The sequence below is a fragment of the Pseudochaenichthys georgianus genome, chromosome 17, assembly GCF_902827115.2.
Source record: "Pseudochaenichthys georgianus chromosome 17, fPseGeo1.2, whole genome shotgun sequence".
Classification (NCBI taxonomy): domain Eukaryota; kingdom Metazoa; phylum Chordata; class Actinopteri; order Perciformes; family Channichthyidae; genus Pseudochaenichthys; species Pseudochaenichthys georgianus.
The window spans coordinates 19248340-19273973 of record NC_047519.1 but is presented as its reverse complement, the minus strand read 5'-3'; the positions used below and the strand labels follow the sequence as shown (position 1 = coordinate 19273973).

At 38.1% G+C, this 25634-nt stretch overlaps 1 protein-coding gene across 3 annotated transcripts; it reads left to right on the top strand.

The window, feature by feature from the left end:
• The first annotated feature begins 2563 nt into the window (after positions 1-2563).
• Positions 2564-24249, top strand: crtc1a (CREB regulated transcription coactivator 1a). 3 transcript variants are annotated; one of them, XM_071206250.1, is made up of 15 exons: positions 2564-2751; positions 5233-5349; positions 6879-7006; positions 7911-7970; positions 8507-8601; positions 9219-9304; positions 9395-9435; positions 9824-10014; positions 10174-10319; positions 12036-12128; positions 13996-14091; positions 16087-16191; positions 18630-18713; positions 18847-19024; positions 19937-24249. In XM_071206250.1, the coding sequence occupies exons 1-15, from the start codon at positions 2626-2628 to the stop codon at positions 20140-20142; spliced, it is 1752 nt and encodes a 583-aa protein (XP_071062351.1). In that variant the 5' UTR covers positions 2564-2625; the 3' UTR covers positions 20143-24249. The 3 variants fall into 3 exon arrangements, with proteins under 3 accessions (XP_071062351.1, XP_071062350.1, XP_071062352.1); XM_071206249.1 differs by having other exon boundaries at positions 13993-14091; XM_071206251.1 differs by lacking the exon at positions 16087-16191 and having other exon boundaries at positions 13993-14091.
• The last annotated feature ends 1385 nt before the right edge of the window (positions 24250-25634 follow it).

The following is a 25634-nucleotide window of genomic DNA, read 5'->3' as shown; positions in this document are numbered from 1 at the left end:
AAAAATCTACATGACAAAAGCCTCAACAGTTACCTTTTAACACTGGAAATGTTGTGCTGACATGCATTTCTACCATTCCATATATAGGTTTATTGTTCACCGTACAGTACGAAAACGAAAGTGGTCTAAAAGATGTGTGCAAAGAGAAAAAGAGGGAGGCATTTTCAAACTTTCAGGTTTATCTGAGAAAGTGAAGTGAGAGTTTCCCCTTGCTGCTGCCTACTCACTCAAGCCAAAGAGATGTTGCAGTTTAAGCAGTGTGTTGCAATAAGAAAAACTTTAACAACGTTTGATGAAGGACAGCTGGTAATGGGATTCCTGCATGAAAGGGGGTTTATTTGATTTTTATAGGCCATCACCACACTAAACTTCAAGACTCCCCCCCCCCCTTAAGGCTTATTTAGCGATAAAAGATAAATCCTGTGACAGACTCTCTCCACCTGCCCTGGAGTCGGTCTTTTTTCTGTTACCGTGGTTACCTTACAACCAAATTACACTCTCCTCAATGGCTGGTGAAACAGCTCTGTGCCCTCAGTGCCTGTAAAAGCAACAACAAAGAAAGTCTTTGTAAGTGGTGTTTTGACAAAAAAAGATGTCTTATGTATTGGATTATGCAGGTATTGTTATACTGAGTGTAAAGTATTATGGTATATAAAGCGTGTGTATAGGCCTCTCTCTGTTGTGAATGCAGCTGTTTTCATGGCTGACAGTATGCTGCTGCTGAAGATAAAACTCCCACTCAAGTGAGGAAACAAGAACGGACAAGCAAAGGTCTTTTCCCCCTGATTGTTTATGATATCATTTTTAGGGGGAATGGCTTAACAGAATGTGACAGAAACACCTCTTTCTCCCTCATCTAAGAGCACAAAAGTATCCATGAGTGAGTCTCTATAAGTTTGTTCACCTTTTGAATCTGTTCATCTGGAAAGAGGAGCGTTGTTGAGACTTAAAGTCACAAACATTTAGGCCAAACCACAAGGAAGTTAATCATTGTCTGCAAGAAAAAACAAGCTGAATTTAGTGTTATACTTAAAGCATCCATGTTTACCAAAGAGAGGTTAAAAGAATCAACTGATTCAAGAATTGGTCACACTGGATGAAAGATAAGATAAGAAGATGGACCTTTATTCATCCCTGTATAGGGAAATTAAAATGTCATAACAGCAACAGAAAGAGAAAGAAACACAGATAGTGCACACAATAAGAATAAAAGTACAATTAAATAAAAAAGAAATAGATCAAAAGAAATAACAAAAATAATTTGATTCAAACTATGATCTATGATCTTCTTTATGATAAAAGCAGTGATCCCTAAAAATGTATTGCATTGATATATTTACTATACCACTAATAATAATAATAATAATAATAATAATAAGTATATGTAATATATTCTGCTGTGGTTATGTGGAGGCTCTTGTTTTAGATTACAAATTCGTGTTTTGTTAAAAAAGTGAAATGTGCAGTTACTCCGCAGTCCAGATGTGCGGGGCGCCCCCTTGACACCCCCGCGCGGCGACGTGATCACGCAAAACCGAGGCAGCTGCGTCAAGTCGGGCAGAAACGACCGATACCGGAAACTACACATGTGCCTTCAGAATAAAAGCTGACGCAAAAAAAGGGAATTCGGTTTTACTCAGTGGGAAACAAATGTTAGCCACTAGTTTACTGGATATTAACATAATCAATATGATCAATTGTAGGCCTATATGTTTTAATATGTTATCATTACCTGCATTTGCTTGGGACAAACTTTACATTAGCTAAGTGTAAAAAACATTAGGATATACAACTACCAAGCTGAACATATAGTTGTGAGGACTTGGGGAGGTAAAGCAAAGTCAGTCAATGTTTGCTAGCATACGTTGTGACTAGCTGTTTTATCTGGGATTCTGTGAGCATTGTCTGTCCCCTGGTGGCAGTGGTGGAAGAAATAGGCTACTACTCAGATCGAAAATAGCAATACTACACTGGGAAATTACCAACTCTGTCTATCTTACGAAGAAGCGTACAAGTGCAACAAAAATACAATTTAATAACCAAAAGTAAAACTCATCATGCAGAATGTTAAAAATGGTTTATAGTTGTACTGCAATAGCCTATGATAATTGATGCATTCAAGTGTCACACATATTCGTTTTTCAACTTGCTAAGGAGTAGGCCTAAGGTAGAGCTAACTTTACATACAAAAAGCTTTATTCACACGATCATAACCAGCAAACGTACTGTTGGGAGTATCGTGGATAAAGCTACCCCCCCCCCCCCCCAAAGGATCTATTAATAATGATCTGCAAACTAGATACTGATGTAAAATCAAAATGTAATGTGCTGAAATGTGAAATTATGGCATTCCAAGTTCACAAAATAGCATAACATGGAAATACTAGTCTACAAGTTGCCTACCTCAATTCGGCTTCCGTACTCAATAACCTTCTTAAGTCAATTCACTTAGTTACATTACATCAAAAACCTCTAAACACAATTTTAAACTGCACTTAGGCTACTTTGCGGTGTTTTTTCTTGTGTGTTTTTCTTATTTCAGCGCCTCTAACCGGAAGTCGTGTGTCCTCACTGCGTGCCTCTTGACACTGACCATTGAAGGAAAACGGAGCAGAAGAGCGAAACATGGCGACTTCGAACAATCCGCGGAAATTCAGCGAGAAAATCGCTTTGCATAACCAGAAGCAGGCAGAGGAGACAGCGGCGTTTGAAGAAGTGATGAAGGACCTGAGCATTACGCGGGCAGCGAGGGTAACGACACCTCTTCTTGTTATCCCCCTCCTCTTCTTCGTTTGTTTTCAGCGAGCTGTCAAATATGCATTTGTATCGCGGAACCGCACGCAGCCAGGGCAGCATAGGTAAACAATAACAAACGACGCTTCCTGCCAGCGGTAGGCTTTTTATCCCACGACTGACAACCACCACAGCTGGCAGGGGGTAACAGTCCGGTAATGCAGATATGAGTGACAGTGACCCTCGTCCGAAAAAGTTATTACATTTTTTGTCCCACGCAAGAGGAAAGCAAAGGGGCGTGCATGCGTATTTGACAGCGCGCCTCGACCTGCAGATGATTTTCTCCTCGTCTCGTGCTCTCAGATAGGAGGAGATTAGCCAAACGCTGTAAAATATAAATATACATTCTGTAATGTTTACATTTGTTGTAATGTAGGCCTGTGTGATACGAGGTGTGTGTGTGCACCGTGGCTGGGAAAACTTGTCTGACAGGTCTTCAGGCCTGTGCTCTGCAATATGATGATAGACATTTTCACAAAAGATGAAGGCTTGCAGATTATGTGGACATTTAAGCCACATACGGCACAGGCCTCCAAAATAAATCCTTTGGAGGCAGGGCTTTAGTAGTGAGTGCTACAGAATGATGGGAAGACAGCATTTAACAGCAAACATGCAGCTACTACAGTGGTTTGGCTGGCAATATATACAGGAAGAATGACCAAAAATATTCTCAATACATCCCTCTTGTAATCCTAATCAAATGAGCTTCTGCTACTGTATTATTTTAATATCAAGCAATTGATTTCGCTCTCTTGAAACTGCAATTTCAGTCTGACCAACAGGCTAAATCGGAAACACAACCCTTCCTCTCTCTCTATGCCACAGGAGACATAGCATGTCACAGTAGGCAAGGCACAGGTGTAAATAATAATATGAGTGATGGCTGAATTCCATTTAGCTGATTTGTTTTCAGGCTGGAGATGAACATGCCGGCCTTAATGTAATTATTAACACCTGTGCTTTCCCTACTATGACAATATCTGCTGTAAAAATGGCTTGGTTAAGGAGCTTTGGCAGATGTGTTTTTTTGTGATAAAAGATTACCACAATTTATAAAATCACACTATTTTTATTAATTTGTCTACATATTAATTGATGACTTAGTTATGTGTCCGAATGTTGTAGGGTTGAAGAATATGGAGGAAATCAAACATCGCAATATTTCTGGTCAGATACCAGCATATCGATATTGCAACAATATTGTAGTGATGACTGTTGGTGCTTTCACTAAATATTAACACAACAATATTTTTGAGAAAAAAATAATAATGAGGACGGAATGGAAAAGTGGCTAAAAGAAAAATAATAATAGAGGTAATTTCCTAAAAATACATAACTTTCCTGTAATGCCATTTTGAAAACAGGAAAAAACACTAAAGCAATCTCATATCTATGTCAACATACGGTTATAGTATTGTTATGTATTCCCCAGGACTATATGTTGTTATACAAATCTATTTCAGTATACATGTCTAGACATGTTATTCAAAGAGCTCATCTTGAGTGTTTATTATGTAGATATTTTCTTTGAATGCATGGACAAATGGTATGAAGCTGTTGTCTGAGTCAAAGTTAGACCTGTGGGAAGTGGGCCTCTGGTTTAGAGTTTCCTCCTTTTAAAACACTGTCCCCTCCCTCCCCCCTTCAGACTCTCTCTGTCTCTCTTCTCTCTGTGTCTTGCTGGGTTGAAAAGATTAGGGTTCCTCTCTTCCTCATCCTGAAATGTTACAATAAGTAATCCTATGTCAACAGAGTTGGTCTGAATGTGGATACAGAGATGCACTCTGAGGTTGAAGGCTTATCACAAAACACCAGCGATGCAGGCATAGTAATTGCCATTATTAGATTTTCTGCCCTGCCAGCAGTGAGCAGTAGGCTTGCATGAGGAAAAGTAATTGACCGGTTATGGTTTCTATAATCTGAAATAAAGCTGGAGGTCGCTTTGAAATAAACACAGTTGTAAAGTTCTCAGGAATATGCTTTTGAAATGTTCAACGTTGAATCATTTCTGACGTGCTCGCACATTTAAAAGTATTTGAATTCCCATCACACTGCTGGGATGACTGCTGAAAATGGAGCAGGCTGCCTCGTACTTTGCCAGAAGACATCTAGCGTTTATCTCACGCAGGTGGTTAATAAAGAAAACATCAATACGCTTGGTGCTCTCATTGTTGCTGCCTGTTTACACAATTAAAAGTCCCCACATGGGATTAAGGTGGGATTAATATAAAAGTGTAAACATTTCCACTTTGCAGTATTGTCTTTCATTTTGCTGCCATTATTAATGATATTATTGACTCTATGTTGTGTTTATAGCCAGTTATTTGTTTTCTTTCAATGGACCCTGAACTAGCCTTGAATGTAAACAGCCGTGCTTTTTTCCTTTTGTAATGTTTATATAATTGCCTCTAGTTTTACCTGATGTTGTTCTGTTTCTAGTTGCAGTTGCAGAAAACTCAATACTTGCAGCTGGGACCGAACCGTGGGCAGTACTATGGAGGATCTTTGCCCAACGTCAATCAGATTGGAAACAGCGCAATGGACATGTCTTTTGAGGTGAAGGATATTTTTGTTATTATTTTTGCAACTTTTCACTAACAAGTAAAATACTATGTAGATGATAAATTAGTAGGTTTATCCATTATACAGTATGTTTTCCATTAATCACCCACAGTTTATAATTATTAATATTCATTGGACTGCACTATTTATTAACGTCGCTCTATAAAACATTTTAAATTTTCTTTTTCAAACAGCTACAATTATATCCTTTTTTCCTGGGATAGATTATCTGTCTCAGAAGAAGTTACATCCTCACTGTTCACTTATGTGAACAAGAGCACATGCCAAACCAGCAGTGCATTTTTTAAATAATAATTCATGTGTCTGAGAAAGAGACTTCCACCATGACTTTGAACCTTATTTATCCCACAATATATCAGCAATGTATGATGCCAGGTTCGACGTTTAAGAGATACAGCAATGATGTGCCGTACCAAAGTAAATAGATTATAGCCACAGTTGTGTATTTTTTGCTCATTGTTTGATAAGAATGCAAGTTTCATGCAACTGTTGCAAAAGTTAGCTAAAAAAAAATACAAATGAACCTAGACATTTTCTAGTTGTGGGGAATTTTCTTTTAATTTGCGCAACAATGAATAGTTATAAAATAAAAAGAAGAAAGAGCTTGAAAGTTGTTGGTTTCATCTAAAAAATATATGGCAATGCTATCATATCTGTCCATCTGTTTATATCAGAGTGAAAAGCCAAAGGGAATAAAGCTGGGTTAGGGAATATCTTAGTCTAAACTCATATCAAGACATTTTCAAAAATGCTCATCTAGTGCTGCAGTGAAAAAGAGCTGGGAACCTTTTCCTATGAATATTAACGTTTCTATCCTGGGAAGAATGTATGTAAACAATATACTGCCATCACATGAATATGTAGTAAAATACACTACTTTAACCTAATAGTAATTAATGGGATCAATGTAGAGACATCAGTAGTTTCTAAGACCTCTGTTTTACTTTATAAGTAAGATCATTCTCTCGGGACAGAGATACAAAGAATTTGGTCTGAGACCCTCAGGTTGACAACCCAAACAACGTAAGAAGAAAGTGCTTTCTTGGTTTCTCTTCAGACAGAGGATGGTGGGAGTTAGCTGAAAAACAAAGGCTCATGTTGTTACTCATGAAATACGTTTACAAGTGCGTGTCAACAGAATGAAAGGGCCTTCCTGATCTTCATTTTTACTTTCACAGTCATTGCACAGTTTTCTATATACATTTTTCTCTGATTGGCTTACGTCCCTGTTCTACATGCTGCACATTTTTTTCTCATTAATCAGACCCAAGCTTTATTCTCTGTGGGCCAAGGCCAGTGTAACTGGGCCCAGCTACATGAACTAGTGCAGTATGTATGACTTCAAAACGCTTTAATGCTTTAGTTGTCTTTGCACATCATATTCAGTACTGTCCAAAACACAGACTCATTTAGAGAGACCTTCACAAACAACAAATGGTAATTAAATTATGGAATCACACTTTGACGAGTAAATAATATTTGTTCCTGTCTTTGTTTTTCAGAATTCAGGGCTGGACATGAACAGATCGACGCGACACCACGGGCTGGTGGACAGAGTTTACCGGGACCGGAGCCGCATCACATCCCCCCACCAGAAACCCCTGTCTGTTGACAAACATGGACGCCAGATATCCTTTAATACCGCCGGATTACTTTGCTGTTTATGTAGATACTGAGAGCTGTATAATATTAGGATGAAGTTGTTTCTTTTTTTGTTGCCCTAACAAGCCCTAACATTATATTTATGGAGATGTTTATCAACCTCAGTCTGTTCAAAAGCTCAGTCATTTAATATAATTATCCAAATTGAGATGGGATTTTTATGTTAATATTGTGATGGTTATTATACTGTGTTTTCTTAAATTATGCACTTTAGTTGAAGTAAATTAAGGACCATTTTTTGATTTGCATTGGTAATGAATTACTGGCTTAAAAGTGTTCATATTTTCTGAAAACACCACTGCAGGCTGTGGTGTAATTGAATCGAGTCCTGTTATATTGAAATATAAATATCTTTCCACACCTTTCAAATGACTTTAACACATTGTAGAACCACCTATACATAACCCAGCCTTCAGTCAAGTAGTGGGTTGAGTGTGACATAAAACAGAACATATTTTATAGCTGGTAGTCCTTGTAACTGTATAGGATCATATAACACATTTCTATCAGATATCACTAAACATTTCAAAGCTATATGATGTTTTATAAGATTTTTGTAGCTGATGGATGTTTCAGATACTTCTATATTGCAGAATGACTTCAGTCTATTATTAATGAAATCTAAATTATTACTCTGTTTGTAATAAGCAGCATCTACAATAATCAGTCAGTATTACAAATGAACTCTGACTAATATCAGACCTCACTTTTCGTTATCCCTCACTTTGATCACGTGCTGGTTTATTTCCCCAACACCGTGCTTCTTAAAATATACATCCTAGTGTTGAAAGATCTTCCCTGGAATGAATGCATCGAATGCGCCAAGAGTATCCGGTCTCATGCTGGATTTTTCTTAACCTGCATTCTCACATTGACAGCTGTCCATATGGTTCAGTATATCTGTCACCACCACCTGATACCAGCTGGAGGAGGTAAGACAGTCTCTAAGGAGGAAACGCCATCTCTGCATGACTGTTTATTTTAGAATTTACGCTTATAATTATGATAAACCTTCATATTCAAACTCGACACACTGCTCTGCACTATTTGCATATTTTATTTCCTAGAAATATGCATGGTCAGATCAGAGAGACACATTTGGAACATAACACAAGACTTTTGTTATCTTAACTGACGTTATACATAAACATGTTGCACAATCACACATTTAGTGACCTACTTTCACAGTTTACCATCATGCTGCATTTAGATTTTCATCACGAGATATTATAAGATACAGGATCACATTCAGATTATGTGTTAAAAAGCAAAAATATTTAAAGTAGCTAAAGGTTAGCATGACTAAGTTGTGTTAACAATTGTTGTTTTAATGCGTAAACTTACAGTATATAATATTAAAATGTCTTACTGTATTTACAGTGAGCGGTGTCTTTGCTTCACAACAGTCTGTTTCTCAGACTTTACTATACAAAGCACTTTGTAATCTTTTTTAATATTTGTGCTGCAGGACGAACTCTGACTCAGCACTGCACCAGAGCACATTAACTCCGGCCCAGCAGGCCTTGTTTACAGGAGGATCCCAGGAGCTCCAGCCAAAAAGATGTACGCATTATCTCATTTGTTTTACAGTATATTTTATAGTATATTATTTACATTATATAATTTATATAGTGTGAAACATATCATATTTTCCTCCTTTCATCTGCAGTAGGTACTAGGTAGGGATGTGTTGTTGTATGTTTTCTTTCTTTATTTTCTGGTATGTTGCTGCTTTCTCTTGACGGTTCAGTCGAGTGCCCTCCAGTGTGTGATGAAAGGGTCTGGATGTTGCTTTGAAGGCAGAGGAGGAAAATGAGAGGACAGAGTGCATCCAAGTGCCTGATGAATTTTACTGCTAATGGCCGATTATTCCCATTTCAGGAGTACTTTGATTACATTTGTATAAATCTTCTTGGAGACATTTTTTAGTTTGGTCCATTATTGCCATTCAGTATTCAAGTTTAAAACAATATTTTTACTTTTAGAAACGCCACATTAATATTCATCAGTTTTCTTTTCCACCTTTCCTTTTTGTTCTTTTAAAATGTAAATATCCCTTGGTTATATTAACCGAAGACACGTATGCTCTGCATATAATAAGCTCCAACAGTTTGGACATCTTTTAAGTCCAGAGTCTATGATAATTGTTTGCATTTGTTGTTATTTCTCCATCTCTTCAGTTCTCCTGCTCACTGTCCCCGGGGCTGAAGCAATTAAACAGGAAGTTGATGAAAATGGTCAAAACCAAAACTGGGAGTGCAAAAAGGTGGAACCTCTACACTCACATACATGTTTTTTCAGTTTTTATCTGTGGTTTTCACAAAAGTCTGGTTGTTAATTGTTTTTTTCTCTATAGAACATTTCAAGATCCAAACCCTGCAAAGTTCCAGGGATCCAGTGAGTATTTTAATGTCTTCCTAGGCTGTGAGGAAACGTTTTTCTTAATCTCTGTTGGTGAAAGTGAATTGAAAATGGTGTTTTAGTATGCACAAGCCGCCTTAATATTGAGTACATTCAAATTGAAACCATCTGACAGTAATTGAACATATTTTTGGTTTTCTCCGCCAAAGTAATGAGTCCGGAGCCAAAGCATTTGCAAAAGTATGACTGTCCAAATGCATGATGTCCAAATATCTCTGGCATTGTTTGTCTTGGAAAACATTTCCAAATGTTGCTCAGAAAACCACATATTTAAGTTTCTGTTCCTTCATTTTGTCATTGACTTCAGCCAGCGTGTGTGAGTGTTTTAACCAACAATTTCCCTGCATTCTTCTGATTTCTGCAGCATATTCCCATCTCCTGACCAGCAGTTGACCACTTCATTAAACCCGGCAGCCCACAACACTGGCGGTTCTCTTCCCGACCTGACAAACATCCAGTTTCCTCCTCCACTGCCCACCCCGCTCGACTCAGATGATGTGGTGGCCGGCTCGTTCAGCTCCTCCAACAGCACACAGGCACTGGCCAACACGCAAGGTAGCACCAGGGACAGTCTGCTCACATTTAATCCAGAAAACGTCAGATTAGATAGTTATGTGCAGGACGTTAAATACTTCAGATTTCATTTAGCACTTCATGCCAATTTCTCTATGAAAAAAAATTCTTTCCTTGTGCCATTTTCTGTGAACTGGGTAGGAGTGAATACCTCTCAGCCCGCAGTAACCATGGAAATCCAGTCTGGGCAGGACGACATGGTTCCTCTCATCTTGAATGCAGGAGACTCCCACCAGCACCAGAACCTGCAGCTCTCTCCGACATCTCCACCTCTCTCTCTCTCTCAGGTACCCTCAGGGCCAGCCCTGACCAATTTGCTGCCCTCGGCAAGATTTTAGCTGGCGACCCCCCCCAAAATGCAGACACTCACTATGACTCGTGCATGCATGCACGGTTGTGGCATGACCACCAAAACAGAAAGATATGGACACAAGATGTGTGCAAATGTATTTAGTATCCTATCCATTTGAACATGATTTAAGTAGGGGGTGGACCTAACCTCCTCTTGGGGGGTCCGGGAAGATATATTTTTTTAATATTGAAGTTAAAAGCATCAATCTGGTGCACTTTGAGAGCAACATCAGGAGATCTATGGATACATCTCTCAACACCCATATGAAACAGAACTGTAAGCAGATTTTCTTTTTCTTTATGGATATTTTACAAATCACTCCCCTTTTAAACTGTAATCTTGTTTATTAATTTATTACTATATACTATAAGAGAATAGATAAAAATCTATTCTCTTATTATTTTTATAACTATAATCATATAAAGGTGTGCCTTTACCTCACTGAGCTGAGGTTATCAGAGCCTCTCAGTCTTTCAGGAGAGAGCTCTCTAAAGCTCCCCCCCCCCCCCGCGGCCGCTTACACAGTAAATTCGAATGTTAATCAAAACTGTATACGTTTTTTGGAAGTTTGATTTATTTTAAATTAACACAAATACCAAATTAAAACCTATAATTGCACACTAAAACCATTATTTCAAAAAAAGAACTATTTCACATAAACCTCTGGTTTTTACTGGGGCTGGGGCGGTTCAACTTGATTTTGGGGCGGGGGTGTGCCATAGTTTATGGACGTTGTACGCAATATAGGCGTAGTTCTGTTAGTATAAGATAATAAGATGTAATTTGTTGATCCAAAATTGGGAAATTGTGTTGTTATGAAATAATTTTTTTTTTTTTTTTTTCGGCGCCCCCCATTGATTGATGCGCCCTTAGCATTCGCCTATACTGCCTATGCCAAGGGCCAACAACCAGGCTGAGTCGGGCTGAGTATGTTAAACTAGAGAGAGAGAATCGCTGGCAAGGGGGCTACAAGTACAACTACAACAAAATGAACATATTTGACCGTGATTTAATTATAATACACATTTCAAAATGATGCCGAAGTAACAACATACTGATACCGGTTAGTAAAAACCATGAATTAATGCTTTGACAAGTCTGCAGACAGACGGCAGGCGAAAAACCTTTTAAAATGCGTGTTTTCTGAATGGAGATCGGCTAAGCTAACGCAGTATATGCTCCGACCGTCCACACTCACAACAACGGCCTATACAGACATAAATAAACCAGTGACTGTATACTTGTTTAACTTTTGTCTAGTTTCTGAACAGATATGAGGAGCTATGAGCTTGAGTGCTAACAGCTAACGGCTGATGTTGTTTTTCTGTGGTTCGCATTGAAGATGACGTCACGGCTCCGCCTACACTGCGTTACTATAGTTACTGCCCCGGCTACTAAACTGTAATGGAAATGCAGCATAAAGTGAGCCTGGCCTAACAAGGCCTAACTATACCGTACTAAGCCGACCGAGGCCCTGCAATGGAAATGCGTCATTAGTGTGAATAAGCAATGTTTCAATTGGCAGCAATAACATTTTTTTTTAAAGATTGATTTGGAGATAATGCATCGCAAATCATTCAACTGTGCTGGTGTTATTGCATTTCCTGTTAAGCGTAACCTCATGTGTTATTGGTTGCTGTGCTCCCCTCAGGCGGCCATCAACGCCATGAACCTTGAGCAGCAGCTGTCGCAGTACACCTTCTTCAACCAGCAGCCGTCGTCCCAGAACCACCAGAGCCAGCAAGTGAGTTTCCCTCCAGCACTTTATCCTTTAGTGCATTCATTCTTGCCATTTTAAACTATTGAGTTTAACTACTCTTTGAATTGCTGGAAACAATTGTTAAGTTTTGTCCTATTACTGCAGTATGCAAATAACAGCGTTGCAATGAAAATCACTGCTGTTTAAAGGTCCCCTATTATACTGTTTCCCATCAATATATAATAGGTCTCAGATATATACAAAACATGTCTCAAGTGTTTGGCTCGAGATACCAAACAGATCATTGTAGCATCCCATAAACCCCCCTGTTTCAGCCCTGTTTCAAAAGTGCTGATTCTGTGTCTGTTACTTTAGATGAAAATAAGGAGCCACTCCCCACGCCCCTCTGAGAGATATTTGGTTAAAAAGAACACATTGGTGCTCTAGGAGGAGATTCAGGTGATAAGGTGGGGGCCAGTGTTGCCTTGGTTGGTGATTGGCTAATGGTTATCAAGCCAAAAAATCGTTATGAAATCATAAAGTCGCCAAAATCTGATCAGCTAATTTTCAGACAGGTTGTTATATAAATGGATCAGGACAAAATGTGAGCGAATCTTTTTTCCTGAAAGTCTCAGAATCTCTTTACACAGAGGGGACACATGTTTATGTATAAAAGACATGAAAAAGTGGATATTGTATAATAGAATAAACTGATGTTATAGGTCAACATTGTCCACACATTAGGATTTTGTTCACCCCATTATAGGCTTGTGTATATATCTCAAATCTACAGCCAGCATGTTATTTTTCAATAATTTGACTGACAGCATACCAACAGTACCTCAATAGAACACAAATAGAACACATTTAGTCTCAAATGACCTTTTAAGGCAGAGACCTCAGTCATGTTTCTCGTTGAGTTGTTGTTAAGCCTAAACAGACACTTCTCTCTCCCTCACTGATTGCACTACACACAGAGCGCCCTACTAGAAAACACTGTTGTAATAGGAAAGAGCAAATATAATTCTGCTTATTAAAGCTCAGCCAAAACCATCAATTTTTCCTGCAATGAGGAAACTCTTCCGTGTCCTTGGATCAACACTTCAGATACTGAAGAAAGCCCTTTGAGGAACATTTTCTCTGATGTACACTGCAGCAGCTGCGGTTCATAAATAATAATGATTCAACATCATTTGTTGATATGGTCATGAGTACAAAATGAGGCCCCTATGATGTCTTATTCTGACTAATGTTATGTTATTCATATTTGAGCATAACATGTTTTTATAACGATGTTTGCCATTTGTTTGACATAATGTAAACCAAATGTGTTAAATGTACTTATTTAAGCGTTGTGTCAAACACATGTACAAGATTTGATAGACAGGATATTTGCATATGGAGTGTATAAGATAGCTGTAAAGTTGGAACTATAAACCAATTAAAAAACAACTTTAAATAAGCTGTGTAGTCTAATAGACATAATCATATCAACATTTTTTTTTTTTTTATTTAACCTTTATTCAACCAGATAAAAAGCATTGAGATAAAATCTCATTTACAATGCTGACCTGGCCAAGAAGACGGCAACGTTACACATTATTACACATAACAAAGACATGTAAAGTACAGAGAACACAACTAAGTAAACAAAAAGACGGAAAGCAGTTACTACATTGTGCACATTTGGGACAGTAAGAAAGGTACACTACTTATTACTGCAAGAGCAGCTGGTGGTAAGGACCTCAATTATGTTTTAATTGGTTTATCAGATCTGCCAACATACTATAAAAGCAGATATTGATGTACTTAGTCAGTGATAAGCCAGTATCAGAACTGTAAAATGATACCTGATAAGTAGGCTACACAGTGTCTGTATTTATTTATGAGCCCGCTCTTTATTGTCCAGCAGACAGGTCTGGTCCAGCTACAGTCCTTGGTGAACTCCTGCTCCACGTCAGACAACCAGACGTCCTCACAAAACAACATGACGGTGGACATGAACACGGTGAGCAGCCTGTCTGCATTACATCAGCTTATCCCGATAGCCATTTGTTCCTGAAAATGTGTCTTCAGATAGCATCAATGTGTTGCTCTTGATGATACACATTGTCAAATTATATTCAGACCCCTTCGCATATACATTATATTTATATATAGAAGAGTGCATTTGGAGTTTCATAGGGATCTTTACCATCACATAGGAAAGAAAATAAAAATGTATATTGAGTGTGTACTTTGCAATTTTAAAGGTCACCTATTGTGCAAAATCCACTTTTTCACGTCTTTTATACATAAATATGTGTCCCCTCTGCGTAAAGAGACTCTGAAAGTTTCAGGAAAAAATATTTTCTCTTTATATCCTGATCCATTTATATAAAAACCTGTCTGAAAATGAGCTGATCAGATGTTTGCTATTTTGTGATGTCATAATGGTTTTTTGGCTTGTATAACCATTAGCCAATCAGCAACCAAGGTAACACCCCCACCTTATCACATGAATCTCCCCCTAGAGCACCATTGGTTTCTTTTTAACCAAATATCTCTGAGGGGCGTGGGGAGTGGCTCTTTATTTTCATCTCTAGTAACAGACTCAGCACTTTTGAAACAGGGCTGAAACAGAGGGGATTATGGGATGCTACAATGCATGATCTGTTTGGTATTTCAAGCCAAACACTTCAGAGACATGTTTTGTATATAACTGAGACCTATAATATATTGATGGAAAACATTACAATAGGGGACCTTTAAATTCAATTAAAAAAAAATATATTTTGCACTTTTTGCACAGAGCTGAGACACATACTCCCAAATAATGACATTATAACACAACAAAATGTGTAGGACAACAAGAAATCAGACAAGGCACCGTACATCCTTCAGATCTTGGCTCTCGCTGCTCCTCTTCTGCTGCAGTGGGAATGTGTTTGGATATGTGCTGAAATGAAGTGGCCTACATTCTCTTGGTCTCAGTTATTGCAGTGTGGGGTCAAGTGAAACATTGTGAAGAAACACAGCACGACACCAGCTTAGATCTAACGTTCACTGGTTCCCCAGCCTAGATGTACCACTTTGTTTCAGAGATGATTTTGATAGTTTGTTTACATTTCTAAGCTGTATTTTTCAGGTCTCCATCAAATACAGTTACAGCAATGTAATGAATTCTGAAAAATATTTCTTTCAGTTTCATGAGAGTTCAATCACGTCTACTCCAGAAAGGGTCATTGCACTAGTTTATTTCTGCATCCAGAGGCTTTGAACAGCTTTATCACTTCTCTATCTCATGCTGCCAATATTTGGATATCTTATCTATCTATAGATTAGAAATAAGGAGGTTGAAACTCCTTATCATGGCTTTTGCATGATAAGAGATTATAAATCTTGTTTGATACACCTTTAAACCTCAGTGATTTGATAGTGTATCTGTTATTTACTGTGATAGTAACTTTGATATTTTCTTTCCACAGTTATGGCTTTATGATATAGCTCAAGTCAATTTGATCTTGTGATCCAAATAAAATCATTGTTTTTTTAGTTTCTACAAATGTTATTTTTCGGTTGGACGAGTAGATTGAAACGGGCAACTATGACTGAAGATTACAAAAGGAGTCGGTTCTTTCTGATCCTCCAGTTCTTTCACAGTATTCACTTGTTTAGCTAGCATGGCTGGCAACATTTCTCCGCTCCTAATTAATCCCCTGTAGCTTTCTCCGTGTCTCCCAGATCTTTTTCAGTATAACTAATGCGTCAATGTAACATGTGCTGTTCACCACTCTAATTATTTAAATTGTTTTTCAGCATTAGATGCTAGCATACTGGTTTACAACTATGAAAAACAGGGAGTCAATATTTTAGTTAGTCCTCAGGCAGGGTACATGTTGTTTATCCAGCTGCAACTGGAAAAAAGTACCACAAAGACATGTCCAATATGAGCACATCTACACGTTCCCCAATAAGGAACACCCTCCAATGTAAATAACTCAAACGTGTCCTCTTGTATCAGGCCTCCTCCCTCCAACAGTACCGCAGTAGGATTGGATCCTCTGCCAATCAGTCTCCAACCTCCCCCGTCTCCAATCAAGGCTTCTCACCTGGAGGCTCGCCTCAAGTAAGGGCGTGTGAACCAGCGAGCTGCTGCCTCGCTCTGTTTAAACGTCACGGTCCCTGCATCGTAGTCCTGTGGTTATCGTTGGCGAGTAGGGCTCTGTGGCTGCCCCCCCCACCCCTACAACTGCTTGTGTTGTGTTGACGTTAGCAGATCTGGGCAAACAAAAGCATGTCAGTTTATTCAAGCACATGAGCAAGACAATTCAAAACAGGCTATTTATAGTGTTTATTTTGTTTCTGTAAATATTATATGCCGTACATTTGCTCATTCAGACTTTTTAGTGTGTCACAGCAGGAAATTCACGGCAGGTGTTTTCTCTCAGTGTAATTTCCCAACGCAACGGTATTGTGATTATTTCTAACTATTATTACACCTGCCGGCTATAACACAATAAAAGGAGGTCAAACTAAATATTTCAGAAAACATTCTTAGAGATCAGGAAGAAAAAAAAATGATAGTATATCACGAAACATGATGAAAAACCGTGTCATGATGTGATTCCAGTTATAGATATAATGGACATTAAGTCATTTTGCCCAGATCTGACTACCAGTCTCTTTAAACACAGTGTCATTGGTGTGTTGTTATGTAGCTGTTCCCCTGACCTTCCTCTTCTGCTGCTCTTGTGGTATTTGGTTGCGTCTCCACTGTCTCCTCCCAAGTCTTGCTATGTAAGACACCGTACACCGAGTTGTTGTTGTTGTTGATGTTTGTCAGATTTTTGTGTTTTATTGTGGTTTTTGCACCAGCATTGAGGTCTAAGGTAGCATGGGTGGGTAGATGATATTCTTATCCCCTCAATGCGTTTCTTTAAAGAAAAGCTGCTTCTAATTCCCCTGGTTTAACAAACTCAACAAACTGCACCTCGCTATCAGGGTGGTGCTTTAAGATAAACTAAGCACACCCAAGGTAAACATAAAACAGGGTGGTTAATCCATGTCTTTAGTATAAGCATTTAACATTTGTAAAACACGGTACTGGAATTTGTCTTTAAGGAAAACGGTACAGTTTTAGATGAAGTACTGAACCAGATTAAGATAGCATTTAAAATTAGCATTATCTTGATTCTACTAATTTATAATTACCACCATGTGTGTGTTTGAGATGAAGGAAGTGGTAAGTGAGGGTGTATATGCATTTTCTTTTCACGTGTGTGTGCTGCTGTTTGCTTACCAAACTCAGATCTGTGCTGATCTGAAGTGTCTCACTCGTGGTGCTGAGTTTATCCACAGGCTAATCCACAGCTGACAGGCTGTGTGCCGTATTATGCTGCTCTGCCCTGTGGGGACATCTGCAGCACACACAGATAATTTGGTTTTGAACTAGGAGGAGCACGGCCTGAGAATATGATCCAATTACTTATACATTAAGAGGCCGCGATGAAATAGGAGAATTTTTGTGGCTGGTTCAATGAGGACACTGAAACTTGACGAGAATTAGCTTGCACTGGATGAGTCAGTGGGGGGAGAATAAAGTCACAGAGGGGATTATATTTTCAATGATTCCCTTTATTTCATGCAAATTTCACTCCATTTGGTCATTGTTAATTAAAACACCAAGGCCAGTCGGCAGCAGAGGAAGAAGCTGCCTTTTCGAAGTAAAGCTTGTCCGTCCTTATCTTTAGCCGACTGATTTTGACGTCAGTGGTTAGTGGACATGACCATTGGGATCATGAGGAAGGGATTCATATAATTAATGAAGTCCCTTATTCATTTGTTTGTAATTCATTCATTTTTCTGGTTAGTCATTATGCACCGATAGGCTATTTTTCGTTCAGGTTTAAAAATAATTTCCATGCAATATTGAACTGTTCTTGAGATAAATACAACCAAGGTGGCTCTTAGCTACTGTATCTTGTATGTCGCTCTCTTAATGGAATATTCATGCACTTTTACTTGTGATAGTGGATGTACACCTGCTACACCTGGATATCAGAGCAAACTGTAAAAACTGCACGGTTTTGCAAACATCGCAGGCACTGGTTTAGTTTGCATTTATTATTGAAACAGCCAGCTACAAATTCCTCAGTGGGTTGTCACATTGTTCCGTGTGTGTCTTATTTAATTGTGAATAAACAAGTTGCTCCTGAATGATGTTTTTGTTACATGAACATTTACTGCTTCCTCTGTGTGCCATCCTCATTAAGCTAAGTAATACTACAGAGTTACAGAAATATGTATGAATGCACAGCTTCTCCTCTCTGCAATATATACGCAATCATTATATCATACATGTACAGATGCATTAGCATACATGAGTTGAGCGTTTCCAGATCTTGTTTCAGCCTTGTTGCTGCCATACCTTTTCATATTCTAAATGTTATGTTTGATGTATAACTTCTGCAGCCCGGATGATGTTCATAGTTGTTGGTCCGCACCAGGAGTTTTGTCTTTTTAAACCAGAGTGATATTAAACATTTGGCTTATTTGTTGTTGCAGCATAACTCCATCCTGGGCAGCGTGTTTGCAGACTTTTACGACCAGCAGCTCCCGTCCATTCAGGCCAGTGCTCTGTCGCAACAGGTAGATATGAATAGCGTTGGGGATTAATAAAATATGTCTTCTTCTTCTTCATCTTAGATACAAGTGTCCATGTTTATTCCTGCTTTGGAGCGTGCCTGATATTATTGTGATATTTCTTTCTGTTGTGTTCCAGTTGGAGCAGTTCAACATGATGGAGACGCCCATCAACTCTGACAGCCTGTATAACCAGACCTCCACCCTCAACTACTCCCAGGCGCTCATGATGGGTTTGACTGGCCATTGCAACCTTCAGGATTCGCAGCAGCTTGGCTACAGTAGCCATGGCAACATCCCCAACATCATTCTCACAGGTGCTGCTTCCTCGACAGATCATGTAGCTCACTTAGCCTCACTGCAAGCGGCTTGTAGAGGACTGTGGCACACTGCTGCTTCTGTTGAAAAGCCTTTGTTGTCCAAAACCCCCTGAAAAATCATGATATACTGACAGATACTATGACACAATGACAAACAACATCTGATATGATTCATTGCAGCGATGTTACGTGCATTAGATTATACCATTATACAACCATTTGGCTTTAAATTGCCTGCGATCTTTAATAATCCGACACTCAATGGGGGATTAATATATTTGAAGGATAATGTAATAGTGTGAGATCGGAATTACTGGAGAGCACTGACGAATCCCACACTAAAATGTGTGCATTAAAATAAAAAAGCATGTTACAGGAATTTTTTGTCCAACTGAATTTACCCTTACAGTGTCTGTTGTTAAAAGAAATGTGTAATTAAGAAGTCAAGCCTCTTACATGAAGTTTTTATATAATCACAACCCACACTTGTTTCTTTTATAAATTGAAAATTCAGGAAGCCGTCCATCTCCCCCTTAAATTTCATTTTTCATTTCAAACCTTTATTTATCCAGGTGTATCCCATTGAGATCATTGACCTCTTTTTCAAGGGAGACCTGCTCAAGTAGGTTCCACATGAAACATAAAAACATAAACAGAACAACAAAAAGGACATCATACAGCATCATTACAGGGATTACAATTTACATAACTATCCACATGAACAGGTACCAACAGCTTCCGATTGAGTAGCATCCAACCGAGCTTTAAAAACAGTTAGTGGCACCAGATTGCTCAGTTTCCATTTCAATTGCAGACTATTCCAAGACAGTGGGGCTGCGCATCTAAAAACTTTTCAGATAAATATCCTGATAATATTGTATTTATTAATTTGCTGTGTTGTTTCTCCAGTGAGCGGAGAGTCCCCCCCCAGCCTGCCCAAGGACCTGACCGGCTGTCTGTCCACAGATGTCAGCTTCGACATCGACTCGCAGTTCCCACTGGACGACCTGAAAATCGACCCGCTGACGCTCGATGGCCTGCACATGCTTAATGACCCAGACATGATTCTCACCGACCCCGCCACAGAGGACGCATTCCGCCTCGACCGGCTCTAACCTCGGCACCACAGGCTCATGCACAGGTGTGTTGTGAATGCGGCTGCCCCTGGGGGGGGGGGGGGGGGGATTGTTTGTTTCTGACGGGATAAAACCAAGAGGAGCAGATTTCTTCTTTTCTTCTGGTCGAGACCTCGTCTTGGCAGAGCTTCGATTCCACACCAACCAACCAATCAAACCCCTGAGAGAGCTTTTAAAAAAACACCATGCTTTGAAGTTTTTCTGAAGACTGGAAACCTTTAAAACCTGGAAAGATGATTTACGACTGATGACATTCATGTTAAGGTATGAGAAATATTCATGATTCTGTCACTACTTTTCTTTTGCAAATGGCACATTTATCTTTTGAGGGATTTTGATGGAAATATCATGAAGGCAGAAGGAGGCTGGGCTCCTATTCTCCATCAACTGACTGACTGAACTGACTGACTAAACCATGTCTGCGGAGCAAACCCTAACAATCTACAGAATAGCTGGTATGGCTCGATGACTCAGAGGAAACACCTGTCAAGTTGACCCTCCCTCCGGATCCCAGTTGGCTGCACTCACCGGTACATTCAGTTTGGATTTTAATTAAGTGCTAATCCCTTTGTAGTTTGTCATATAAGCCAAAGTCAGGCCTGGTTTAATTTATCCCAAATCTCCTCTAAAGTCTCGATAACGATGAGTCATTATTTAGCCACGTAATTTATTTCAAGGAGAAGCTGAATTCAGATTTTACCATAGTAAATAGTGGTCATAAGTTATGCATGAAATCACAAATCACTGTGCATACTTGTTTTGCCTTAATTGCTTGACATTTTGGTTTTCATGCAAAGATGACTATTATGTAACCTTCTTGGCCAGGTCAGCATTGTAAATGAGATTTTATCTCAATGCTTTGTATCTGGTTAAATAAAGGTTAAATACAAAAATTAATGTAAATGAGAAAAGAATGCTAAATGTCCAGTCATTTTTACTGTTTGGTTTTGCCTACATAATTCACAGTTGCATTACTGCCGTTGTATTTTTCAAGTGCGCTGATCTTTACCCATTACTTCATCCATTGTCACTACCATCATGTAATTGAGTTTTTTGTTATGAAGTACATGTTTACAGGCTTGTTATGTTTTATATTTTACACGTACAGAATGTGATTAGGTTTTGCGTAATAGTATCTATGCAAAACTACAGGGAATTGGTTTAGGACTGTAAAATGAAACGGATAAAATGAAACCTTATAAAAGGAAGCCAATGTGCACAGTTCATATAAACGCACAGTAATGGTGCCATGTCATATTTCTTTTTAATAGTTTTGAAACTCTTTACATTTTCCTTTCATGTAGAGAAAGAAATGCTCAGTGGTCGTGTCATACAGTAAAAACTCTCCTGGTTTCCTCCCAAAGATGTGACCTCAGTGTCGTTGAGATATATATTTTTTTCCAGACAATTGAACTGCCTCTATACTAGAACAGCATTGTTGACGCAATGAGAATGTATTTAGGTCACATCTGTACAGTTGTGTTGTTGCCATCCTGTCATCGTCATTGCCTCTCATCTCTAGCCTTTATGTACTGTAAGACCAAATATGTTCCACCTGTTGTTTATTCTCCCTTTGAAGGAGATGTGGCATACTGATCTATATGTGACTGTGTTTGTTTCCTTGGTACTACAGTGACACTGAATATCTGTTTCCTCGTCATGCTCGTGTGGTCTGTGCCGTTCTTCGATTTATTTGTCTCCGGGCTTTGGTTCTGAGTTTATGACTTCATCTATTGTTTTGTTTTTTCAAATCCTCCAAATCCTTTTTTCAGTGTGCGGATCCATTGGATTCACTCACAACCGTCTCTCATAATGCACTTTATGCATTGACTTCAACATTTTTATTTGAGAGTTTATATACCAAACCTCCCCCCGACTGTTAGAGCTACAGACCTGTTTGCCCTGTCTTTGATTAAACTTGCCTTCTTGTTAAAAAAAAAACCCAGAAAAAAGAAAATACATATGAAAAAAAGCTAAATTAAACTAAAGTTATTTTTGAAAAGTAATATACAGAAACTCTATTTAAAAGAGCAGTTCTTACATAATCAGTGAGTATTTTGTTAGCTGTCTGCTGTAACACAGTTTTTCCAAAATGTAGGAAAACATTTGTATTTTGGGAGAGTGTTGGTCTTGTTGCTGCAGCTCTTTTTGCTATTGATAGCAGGTTTAAAAAAAATAGAACTAAATAAGCTAGAAAAATATTTATAATAAAGTGATTAGCAAAGGAAAAGTTTATAATTGAAGTAATTAAAGATCCAGGTACAGCGAAGTGACATTTGAAATGTGCATATTTTATCACAAAATCGTGCCAGATGGGATCAACCAGTCCCTGGAAATATTTTATGGAATTTATATTGTAATTCAGTCCAGGTTTAACAATCAATTACATGCCACTGAAATGAATATAGGTTAATTTCACACTATGAAAGAATCGTGTAGCTGCAACATCTGTTTCTGTTGATGTGTGTCAAGGTCCTCCTGTGCAAACATATTCCACCGTTACTCTCACATAATGTAAATCAAAACCTTTCTGACAAATGTGGAAGACCCAATCAGTTCAAGTTAAGTTTTAAAGTTGGAAGATTAAAAAAAACTGTTTTGGGTGCATCACATTTCTGAATTTTTTTAATAATATTGTGACTGCATGAATATGTGGACATGTTTCCTCTTTCGGCTTGGGTTTTATTTCCTTTGGAGGTTGGAGTCGCTTTTTTTTGTTGAAGTGTTTTGTTATTCTTGTTTGGTAATTTGGTCCTTTATCTTTTTTAATTCAGCATCATGTGTAGGCTAATGTAACTGCTAGTAAAGTCTAAAAGCATTGGAAATATGTTAATTAGCCTGTTATGCACACATAGACGCTGTTGTTTGGTACTGTGTTTTACACTGCAGTATACAGTATGTGCTTATTTTCTGTGGAACACCCACAGAGTTTATTATGTTATGGTAAATTTAGACTAGCTTTGTATATTTCTGTATGGTAGAAACAATGTTTTTCGTGCTTTATGTGATATGATGTCAAAGTAAGAAAATGCACTGAAAAAACTGTGCTGCAATATGTCATTGTGACTCTGAATTAACTGCTGGACCTGAGCCTGACATCTTTGTAGGTCCATTTTCTGTTTTGGTATTTCTTTGAACCTTTTTGTGCTTTTGTAGATAGCTCTGACTGACGTGTCACCTTTATATGCACCAACGTTAAGGTTTCCATTGGTATTATACCAGTGTTTACAGAGACAAGAGTTTACAACGAAGCAATGTTGGGTTTTTTTCTCCATAAAAATGTTTTGTTAAATACTGGAATAACCAACTACATACAAACCACTTACAGTGTAGAACAGCAACATGATTCTTGTTAGTGAGATTTAAAGTGAATTGGTAATGTGGTTTGGATACTATCACCATAATAATATATTCTATATCATGAGATTTTAAAGTTACATGGATTCCTTATATTTCCTTTGGACGTCATTCATAAGCATTTTGAGGCCCTGAAGCACTTTTTATTATATTTACAGACTTTCATTTAGCAGAAATTCTTCTTCTTATACTTGCTATGAGCAGTTACAAGCCATCAGAAGTTCATTTTACCAAGATGGGTAATATTTAGATTTTATTCAATTTAGTTTTATAATAAATCTGTCATCAGCACTGTATATTCTTTATGTTTTAAGTCAACAGTTATACCAAAAAGCCAAAGTCCACAGCCATAAATGAGAGAATACTTAGACATTTTACCCTTCTAACTGTTGAAACACTCCTTTTTGTTTTTCAAAATATAATATGGTGGTAGAAATGATTTCATATACAAACCATACATGTTACAACGCATTGTTTACATTGAACATTGTTTCAGATAATTGCATCACTTGAGCTGTGACTGACATATCTTATCCACTACCTGGGGAATCTTTTTCTGCATGATGCTGAATTTCAAAATATCTCTGAAAATACCCTGACTTATTGTATTTTGCTTTAAATTAAGTATTTTGTGTTTTGCTTTGTTTTATAAATCTGCCGTCGAACATTATTATTTTGTAGTGATTATTACTATATACATATTGTCTGAGAAAAACACATAGACATACAGTAAGAAATAACATAAGAAATAGCAGATTCAAATACTGTACAGTCAAGTTTAAACCTTTATATATACAGTCTATGGGTAAAACATAAAGTGAATCAGGAAGATAAACGGTCATAGTCTTATACAGTCTCGGTGGGTTACCCACATCTTTAAATCCTTTGTGTGCATTTTGAGGACAGCCCGCTGCTGGTCAAGCCTCATACAATGGCAGCTAAATTGTTATACTATGTATTTGGTTTCTGAGTACAGTGATACTATTCCAAACACTGCACATGCATTTTACTGTCGTGGAGGAGTGCACTATGCTCCAATAGTACACTCTCAGCAACAGGAAACAATATGCTCATAGAATATGCAAAATCTAGCATTCTGCAGCACAGCTTGGCAAGTTGGTACTTTTTTTGAAATAACCCTTTAAAGATAACTGGTTCAAACCTTGTTCTTCAAATTGTGTGTTTTCTATTCTAACTGTCAAATCGGACCAAAAGAATCCAAGTTGGCTGTAAATGTGTGCTATATTAAAGATGAAATAAGCTTCTGTTTGAACTGTACCTGATGTATTTTTCTTGTGTGAAGGCTTCTGTCTTTGTATCTTTGCATTATTATTTGTAAATGAAAATAAAATATATGTGACTAAGCAAAGACATGTTTTTTATCTCATTTGTGTCCTTTGTTGGACCACAACAAGCACTCTAAAGCAATGAACTTAAACAGTAGTTACATGAGGATTACTGCCCCCATAACTGGCATAACTTAGACTTTTACTCCCACTCCACAGCTTCACGCCCTGCCTCTCCCACTCTGTCCACACCAACAACTTTAATGAGTGGATACTGGACATTTTGTGTGTGGGATGGGTATGACAAAAGTAATGACCATGATTTCTGGTGGGGAGATTTCTGGCTTTTTTGGCACTTTTTATAAACTACTGTATAAGGTTCTTCACAACAGAATTCCAATGTTTTACTTTTTTTCAGCAAAAAATATGTACATTCAATTGTTCTGTTTGACGACATTAAGCCTTGTGTTAACCTTGAAAAAAACATGCAAATTAACTTATACTAAGCATAATTGATCCAGAAGGATCTGCCTGGTCATGCTCCCTGCAGTAATGTGGCCTTAATTTAAAAGGCCATAGACTGGTGTCCTCAAATGGCTCAATAATGTCTATGCAGCATCTGCTCTTTACTTGTACCTTCTTTTGGAAACTGAATGACTCCCTCTGCTGGTAGAATGCTGCAAAAATAAAATCATCAACATTGATCTTTCATAATACCTTGCATGCTATTATAGCATGCAGGGTATTATGAACCAAATATCACTTTTGAGGTATATGGATAATTAACACATCAATATACCTCAAAAGTGATATTTGGTAATGCGAATG